Source organism: Anarrhichthys ocellatus, unplaced genomic scaffold, assembly GCF_004355925.1.
Source record: "Anarrhichthys ocellatus isolate YVR2014 unplaced genomic scaffold, GSC_Weel_1.0 scaffold1, whole genome shotgun sequence".
Classification (NCBI taxonomy): Eukaryota; Metazoa; Chordata; class Actinopteri; order Perciformes; family Anarhichadidae; genus Anarrhichthys; species Anarrhichthys ocellatus.
In genome coordinates, this window is record NW_022280031.1 from 2,850,431 (window position 1) to 2,859,919 (window position 9,489).

At 41.6% G+C, this 9,489-nt stretch overlaps 1 protein-coding gene across 1 annotated transcript in view; it reads left to right on the forward strand.

Moving 5' to 3' along the window:
- poc1a (POC1 centriolar protein A) overlaps positions 1-9,489 on the forward strand; it is a 33,390-nt gene that overhangs the window by 22,693 nt on the left and 1,208 nt on the right. Inside the window, exon 10 of the mRNA XM_031843944.1 lies at positions 924-1,202. Coding sequence (XP_031699804.1) covers positions 924-1,202 — 279 coding nt within the window. The remainder of the gene's footprint in view (positions 1-923; positions 1,203-9,489) is intronic.

Genomic DNA, 9,489 nt, shown 5'->3' on the forward strand with positions numbered 1-9,489 from the left:
GTGCGTGCGTGCGTGCGTGCGTGCGTGCGTGCGTGCGTGCGTGCGTGCGTGCGTGCGTGCGTGCGTGCGTACGTACGTGCGTGCGTGCGTGTGTGTGTGTGGCCGGCCCTTCTGAAGTCTGTGTGAAAGGCTCCTTTACGGAAACAAGATAGATTCAAGCAAAGTCACTGTTGTTTTCTAATGTCAGGGTGCATTTTATGTTCTTACTGTGCTGTTACATTATAAACTCTTAGTTCAAAATCAATTAAAGAAACTTTTATTGAGTTTCACATGTTTCTGTTTTAATTATATCTGATCAAATGTATGTGATCTGGCATTGGCCCTTTTTCCCCAAATCATTTCTTCAATGTGTGATGTCATGTTTGTGATTGTTGATCATTTTACATCTGTGTTTATTGGCATTTTTTTATTGACGATACTTTACAAAACTGACTTCTTATCTTGCCAGAAGTTGCACATCTGACAGGGTGGGTGAAACTTTGAAACGGTGCTTTTGATTCACCCCTGAACATAAACGATCAATGAAAGAAAGTCAATCTTCAAGTCAAGTACATTTTATTCATGTAGCCCAACATCACAAACCACATATTTGCCTCATATACTTTACACACACAAACATTGCAATAACAGATGTGTGTATAAATCATAATGTAAAAAAAAAAAAACAATAAATATGGAAAATCAGGATGATAATATTAGAGATGGATTGTGAACATACATGTCTCAGGAGATCTAATTGTACTACTATTGTCGCTGCATGCTACTAATAATACTGTTATTGATATGACTGTTTTTTTCCGTAGTTCTAGCCTTGTGCAATGTGCACTACAGAGAATAGTGCACATTGCAGTATCTCTGCACTACGCAGTACTCTATGTGAAGCACATCAACAACTCTTCACCCTCCTTCCTCTCTGTTTTCAGGCTCCCGAACCATCAGAACATTTTAATGGACAGGACTCCCACACTGCTGCCCACACTCAGAGCGCCAGTCGCAGTGGCAGCCACAGCCGAGCGACTCATTCCCACACCTACAGACACCTCAGCAGCAGTTCCTCCTCCACCCACCAGCCACAGACCCGCGGTTTACCACAGCGGTCCCCCCAGGTTCAAGCACAGGCCCAGGCCTCAGACGGAGGGGTCCCCCCTGGTTTAGCCAGCACCCTGGAACACATCATGGGTCAACTGGATGTTCTCACTCAGGTAAGCAGAAGATGTGTTGATCTCTCCAACAGCAAGCATTGTGCTGAGGCTGTGCCACCCACTCATACTGCTCAGAACAAAAGCTTACTTTCCTTTCAACCTGCAGCCCAGAGATGGATTCAGCAACACAGACACACAAATATCTTTTCAAAAAATAAAAAGAACAGCTTCTTCCCTGCTGCTTGGTACTGCATTGGACTGGCACATTGAATGTGTCTGTGGTAGAGTGTATTCCTACACTAAACATTCATATTTACATTTCAGTATTTCCTCAGCAACCATCCTCTACAGAAGGTGGAAAATGCTGACACTGTCCACGACTAAGTCACCTGGGAAAAAAGCTGTTTTGCTATTTTGATGTTGATGCTGAACGCACAACAAATACGTTTCCATTCCCCTCTGCGATCTGGAGGAAGACAATAATCTGTCTTTAAGTAGAAACCCTTTTTTGTCTGTTTGTTTTCCAAATAATTTGTGTTGTTTAAGTAAGTTAAGTATGAGACATTTGTACCTTGATGCTAGCCGAGATATTTGACTTTACCAGTTTGCTTGGTCTAAAAAAACTGTTCCAACAAAGCCCGACTAAACCAGAACCTGCAGGACTAAAAATAGACCCTCGAACAAAAACAGAAACCATCAGCAATCGGTTAAGATCCCGAGGTCTGCTTCGTATCAATTTATGTCATTTTAATATGTTGTGTGCGATTGTTTAGCTTCATAGATCAGTGACGGACACTGAGACTCCTCACTTGTGGAGTAACTGTTGTAGAATACATCAAAACATTCGACGCTCAAGGGAAAGTCGACATAAAGTAATCCCTTTCACTGTCCTGTCCCGTATGAAATGAAATCACTGCAGCTGTTGCACTTGCAACTTGTATTAATCTTTCTTGTAAACATTGAGTGCAATGGACAGCAATACATCTTTTTGTTAACCGACCTGAGGCTGCAGCCAGTTGCACTCTGCACCGGACCACCCCTCATTGCAAGCAGTTCCTATCACCTATCTAATTTATTTTATATCTACATTGCTGTTCATTGTTCAGATACTGGAAGAGACCACTGTCTGCCGATGATTAGAAGGCATGATTCCTGTGAATTGTGAAATGTGCAGCTGTGGAAGTCAGATGCTGGAAAGAATCTTTGTTTTAAAGGGCATTCCCGGTACGATCGCATTCAACTTCTATTTCTTATGTCGATCCAAATGCGTGTTTGATTGAAATCGTTTATCTACATTATATCATTATCCTGTAATTGCTGCACATTTTCTTCAAAGTATTTAGTTTGAGCTTGTTGATCTCCAGATGACTGATTGAGCACCAAATACTGACGTGGTCCTCATCTCAGTGCAACTTCTAAGACCCTTAAAAAAAAAAACTCATGCTCATACCAACAACTCATGATATATTGATTTAAGGGTGTGTGCATGTTGTGCTTTCCAGTATTTTCCATAAATATGAGACATAATGTGCAATTTCTTCCTTCAAAGTCTTAGCTCACATTGAGGTGAATGATGAGAGGGAGGTTGTGTTTGTGTGTTTCCGTCATGTGTTCAGGGTTTTAGCTGGAGGTCGTGAACGTGCCCTGAGGGGGAAATGCATCATTGATATATGAGTGATGGCAGCACTCTGCCTCACTCACTGATATTAAGTGTAAGTGCTCAATGGCCACACTGAGACGCAGAAACACTTCTTGTTTGTGTGTGTGTGTGTGTGTGTGTGTGTGTGTGTGTGTGTGTGTGTGTCTCTGGCTTCTCTTCTGTCTTTCTTTCTTCTTTCAAGTTGCAGTCCAGCATGTGGGAGTATTTACTATTGGCCCAGAGCAGCCAGGCAGCTAGCTAACCTCCTCCCAGGGGGGGGGGCAACCTCTTCCTTTCAAGCCCACTGTACCCCAACCCTGATACCAGATGAATCGTCTGCATCTGGTTTTATCCTTCTGCTCTTTTAATGTTTCATTCTTCTGCTCTAGATTAGGACAAGAGATTGAGATAACTGGTAAATCATGTACGTGGTTTCTGTAGAGTTTTCTTCATATTATACACATTTCTGACCATCTTAAGGCTGTCAGTCAAAAACAACATTGTTCTTTTCATGTGGCTTTGCAGTGACTTCAGTAGTGTCAATCCAGTAAAGGATACAGTACATTTTTTCACCTTATACGGTGTGTAACTTGTGTTTTAATGTCCCTTTTTACTGTGCTGTTGCACCAAAGGGACTTGTGTTAACAGCTGATTTAGAAACTAGTAACATAATTTTTTCGCAACTTTGATTTGGTGTGGAACAGAATAATTTCAAAGCCTGCATACAGTTCAGTAACAATGCAGCAAGTAGCACAGCTGGTACCCATACAGATGTTACCACTGGAGGCACCTTACCTGCTGTTTTATTCACAGCTTGATGAAGAGAGTTTAAAATACAAAGAGTGCTACAACCCATGAGTGCGACCCTTGAGGCCTTCAGTTCCCTAAAATACAGACGTTGCAAACAAGGCATGTTACAGTCAGCCCACTTTAAGTATCTCCTAGACAGGTTCAATCCAGCTATGTTGCATTTTACTTTCAGAGCGCACTCGTACAAAGCGACATTATTAATTTCTGCATTATATTCCGTCTTCTTTTATACGTCTTTTCTCCAGTATCATCTCTTACTAGTACAGCTCTTTGTAACTCTAATAGTTGAGGAGACTGAGAGGGAAGATGATGAATTATTCACCGTTAGACTGGAGCTTCCAAAGCCACAGTTTGCTGTGTTAGCTTGTCTGCCCCCCCCCATCTCCCTTTCTTTTCCCCTCTCCCTCTGTTTGATAATTCATTGCTCTCACATGTCCTCTCACACTAAGCCTGCCATACCCACACTTAACCCCTTCTTTCACACACACCCCCCCCCCTCTTAATTATGAAGAATCTCCAATGAATCATTTCTCTCTCCCAATTTCATTTACCAAGTCATGTTTATCAGGCGCCGTCTTCTCCCCAATACACCACGAGACAGAAGGTGAGAAGATTTTGTGAACTTTCTCTGTGATGTGGCTCAACGGGAACACACTGTAACACAAAGGTTTTTCATCAACACTTGCTCCTTTGAAAAAAACATTTTCCTTCTCTGTAATTCCCCCAAACTACCAGAGTAGCCAGCCACAATGTGTGCGTCAGAATAGATATACATAGATGTGGACCAGTCCACTGATTTGGTATTTCTGTTAAAGCAGCCTTCAGCAGAGCTGCAAGGAACATGAGGAGAAAGAGAAAGAAACATGTTCCTGTTCCTCAGAAAAGAATCAAACCGTTTCTGTTTGAGATTCTGAGGAAACGCAGTCCGTCTCTGGTTTGTCTGTTTTCAGTGGTGTTCTGGGAGAATGAAACGCGGCAAAGAAAAATTACTGCCAACATAGTTAATTTACTTTTTTATTTGAACTGTAGAAAAATCAAAGTCACAAGATAAGTCACAACTCTGAGAAATACGGGCGCTTACGTGGCACTTTTATCATACGTACCATTTACAAATCATTACATCCCCCGCATGACTAAGATCAGTAGGGAAAAGGCTTCTTGTCTGTACAATGCAAACATGTTGGTATTAATATACTACATAATTACTTGCCAAAAATGCCCGACTCACTAAATCGCACTCACTGCCATTGACTACAGCACATTGCTCTGAGGCAGGTATGTGGTGCGATGTTGAGGGGGAAAGAGAAGAAAAAGAAAAGAAAATAATACTTTTTACTCTGAAATGTTGCCATTATGTCTCGTAAAAACATATAAAATCCTTTATTGCATTTTCAGGGGAGGTTAAGTATAAATGTAGTAAAAAGTTCAACCAGCAAGTTAGCCTGTTAGCATGCTATGGCAGCATTAAGCTTAAAGAGCCAACGGTAACACGAGGCTGAAGCTTGTAGCTGATGACTGTTTGGCATTTATATTTGAACCTGGTTATGGATGCTAACACCACAGCAGTGCTTCTTCTACACACACTTTATTGGTCAGTCACTCATTCACTCCATCAGTGTGAATGAGTCTGATGATTTTAGGCTGTACGTACTGTACGTATGTCCCACTCTCGTGAACGCAAAGTCTCAGTAAAGTTTGGAGGGATTTTTTTCAAATTAGACACAAACAACCCTAGCTGGATGGATGGATGGATGGACGGACGGACGGATGTACTTTATCGATCCCAAATTGGGAAATCACTGAAAGGATGAACTGATTAGAATCTGGCGGTCAAAGTTCACTGATTCACTTCCTCGATGCGTTTGTCGTTGCTGTGCAACACGTTTGTTACTCTCTCCGCAAAAGCTTGATCCTTCTGTATGATTTTATGTTTTTCTGTATTTGTGTTTGAAACCTATATTTTTAGGTTGTTGACCCCGTTTGATGCGCAAGTTATGTTTATTACGTGTGTGGTTAAGCGAAGAGAGAGAGAGAGAGTGATGGTGGATGTGCTCAGAACAGACAGCAGTTGAAGCAGAAGAGAAATTAGCAGGAAAGTGAATGCAGAGTCTAGGTTTCAGTTCGTCTCTGAATAAATGCTGCACCTCACCCCAAGTCTCACACGTGAAGCAGGAAAGCTGTCAACTTTGAGGATGTGGCCATGTTCATAATTGTCATGGGATGTAACTCAGGTCTGGTCGGTTTCACAGAACAACACTTTAGATCAGTAACCCAAAACCGAAACAATGTTGAAAATAGCACGATTATACTGTTGAATATATTATCTGTCTCAAACGTATCTTAACCATGTCATATGAAATGCTTCTTCAGAACAAATATAGCTCAAGCTATAAAGACTTCAAATTACACCTTGAGGTGGACGGACAAGTTTTTACCAACTTTTTAATTTAATAATTTAATGTCAATCATGTCCAGTCATATACCAGGTAACCTAGTCTTGTTTCAGTAGTTGGTTTTTACCAGTTCCATGATTTTATGCGATCACTGAAACCAGTTGTTTTTGTCTCTTCTTTTGTATTCTTGTAACTCACTTTAGCAGGGGCATATTTGATCATCTGTTACCTACATTTATAGAAAAGAAGAGACTTTTCCACCTTTCACTGGCACCGGTTTGCCTTCTCTTTGACTCACAGACTGTTGTAGGGTGGGTCATACCAAAGCTATGAGACTCTGTAACAGAGGCCAGCAGCGCTCAGGGCGATGGAGAGTATAATGTGTTCTGGAGAGAAAAGAAAAACAGCTCACTCTATTTTAAGGAGCATAAAGATTTGGTTTCCACTCCAGATGAAAACTATATGCCCATATAATGTTGCCACTGCCTGGGGACACGTGCAGAATCTCACACACACACACACACACACACACACACACACACACACACACACACATAGCTGGCCTGGGTAGCCATATCAGGTTGGTAAGATAAACAGGGTGGTATTGATCTAGAAAATGGAGACAGGCAGAGAGAAGGAGGGAAAGAGGAAATACAAGCCCTTTCTCTCCCATGATGCATGGAATAGCAGGAGACGTTATCTAGTTTGACGACCCAAAAGAAAACACCACTTGCCCGGCATTAGGTGTGTGCTGAGTGTGAGATTATCTCAGGGATTTAATAATCCCTGTCAATTCTTTCATCATTCCGTGTTTGATTGTTCATGCCTGGTCACGTGTGTTTGCCTGCGTGGCCCTGTGGGGTCAACGCAGGACTTCAATAGCCAATTACCAAATGCAGCTCTATTGCCGGGACATGCAGCACGCGGTGTCTTGGGTTTTGAACATGGCCGCGTTTACATGCAAGCTAACAGTTGGGGAGAATATTGAGAAGAAAATAGAAGTTCTTCAGTGTTTAAATGGTTAAAAAGCAGAACGTCTTGGTGCTGTTACAGAAATAAGATGTTTATTTAATAGTTCTCTTATTTTAGCGGCCTAATGTGAACACCATCTCCCATAAGCCCCTAGATCTGTGTAACCGCTCGACTAAAGATGCGAGGAGCGGCGATTTGCTCGGGCATGTCTGTAATAGCAGCAGGACGGAGAAGACAGCGGAGATAACAGCTAAAGAAAAATGGCTTTGGTGAATTTAACGGATATGGATGAAACGAGTTACAATGACGTAATGTTAAGTTTCATTGGAGCTGTTGGAGCGAATCGTTGTTTAACTTTGATAAAATCACAAACAGCCAGTGCTAAGTGGAGGCAGTATGTCTGAGAATATGGAAAGTAAATCTTAACAAGAACGCGCTTCATTTCTTTCAGAAAGACAGATGAAGGAAATGAAAACAAAGCGATTGTGTTGAGTTACAGACGCTAGTGGAAAAGAGCTTTTCTGTTTAACGTCTTAATAGATAAGTGGAGCCGACATGATGCGTCTATCAATCATCACCCTATTAGTGAAAAGAGAAACGGTGTTGACGACTTTGGTCCACCAATCAAATCACAAACTGATATATGATTATGCTGCTTCTGGGGGTTATGATGTTAATTTGGTTAAAATAATGAACCGCACTAAAACATTTACATGACAGTGTGGATTTGTAATCTGAGTATCAAACGTTTATTCCCTAAACCCGTCTCTCTTTTGTCCTTACTTGCATTTATTTGATTGTTTCTTCTTCTCAGTCTTTGCTAACTGGAATGAGAGGAATTTAAGTCTTCGATAAGTTAGCCGTTCGGCCGTATGCACGGACAAAATAATGCTTCTCTTACGGCATGACGACATATGCTTTGATTTTCATCAGATCTTAAGAGACTCTTATTTTGTGTTCATTAATACTTTGGCTTGATTTGTGGAGCGAGGATAACACTGGAAAAATAATCAACTAATCAAGTAGTCCTTAGAAATCCAATGACAATCTTTAGTCGATGAGACACTGCTACCAGAATAGCCCTGATTGTATGAAGTGACCTTAAAATGATCGTGAAGGAGAGACGATCCTGGAACAGAAAGGAAACAAGAGATCAGGAGACACAGTCCCATCACGATCATATTATTTAGACCCTGCACTTGATATCATAGTTTTGAGTCACTTCCTGTATAGTTTTAATGAGCTAACCCAGCATCAGGTTATTTCTAAATGAAACAAACCTAAATTCGAGCAAATGAAATGAAACTCGCTGGCACAAGGAGGGACATAAAGTTACAGGTCGAGACATGTTGACATATCTTTCTGGAGAGCCTCGTCTGTTGAGGGGGAGACATGTCTGCTGTTTGATTGTTCCTGCTTTTAACCAAGCACTACTATCCAAAACTGCTGACTAGCTGGGATCATGGTTGTCACCGGGCGACATTAGTTCAGTAAACAATGATGTCAGAGATTTAGAGGGAACTCTAAAGCCAAGAAGGTATCAATCAACACTTTAGACCCATGTCCTTAACTGTGTGTCATGTTGGCTATATAGTTATTATTTCAGGTTATCTGAACACGACATCAGTGGACAGAAGCAGTAATTTAAAGGTTAATTTAACAAACAGCATAAAGTCTTAACGCAACTAGCTCACCCTGAAGTTGAGTGAACTCACAAAGACTTCTCAGCTTCTACATTTTACAGCGTAGGGAACTTACTGGGTTTATAGCCTTCAAACATATTAGAAATATGTTTTCACCCAAGGCTCTTAAGCTAACACGTTCTCTAACTACAGCCACTATAACGAGTTAAGAAGTGCAGTACTTTGCTCAATTCTCCTTATCGTGCCAGAGCTCTGAAGAAAAAACAGTGTTTTGTCTTGAATCCTCTACTTCTTTGTATTTGTTTCAGATGATAAAAGGCTGATTACGTTACTGCCTTGATGTTAGATACAATAAAAAGACAGAACAGCCAGCTCAGTAATCGCTTCATTCAGATGGTGAAATTACACCTGGGTGCTCCTCTGGTAAACAGGCTCAGATGACACAAGTGCACAACAAATGCTGTCACTGTTGGAGGATGCCGAGAGGAAAAGTATGTCGCACTGTGATCTCACTACCCACACATGCCCGTCCTGTTTCGGATAGCGACCTTCTTGTATTCTCTGTGTGCGTAAGGCTGTTTATGCAACTGTGTGAGAGGGAGAACAAGAGCAAATGCGTGCCAGACACAGAAACTCTGGTGTTTTCAGCTCAGGCAGCAGATCTCTCTGCGATAATCAGCTGGATTGTCTTGCATGCACAACATCTGTCTCGAGCACACACACGCACACACACACACAACTGCCTCTTTCACACACACAAACACAGCCATTATATAGTCATTACTGTCAAGTTGATGCTATACAGCCCTCTCTAACATGCTCTTTCTCTCTTATCCATCTCCCCCCCCCCCCACCCCTCCGGGGTGATACAATAAGTCGAGACGGACAAG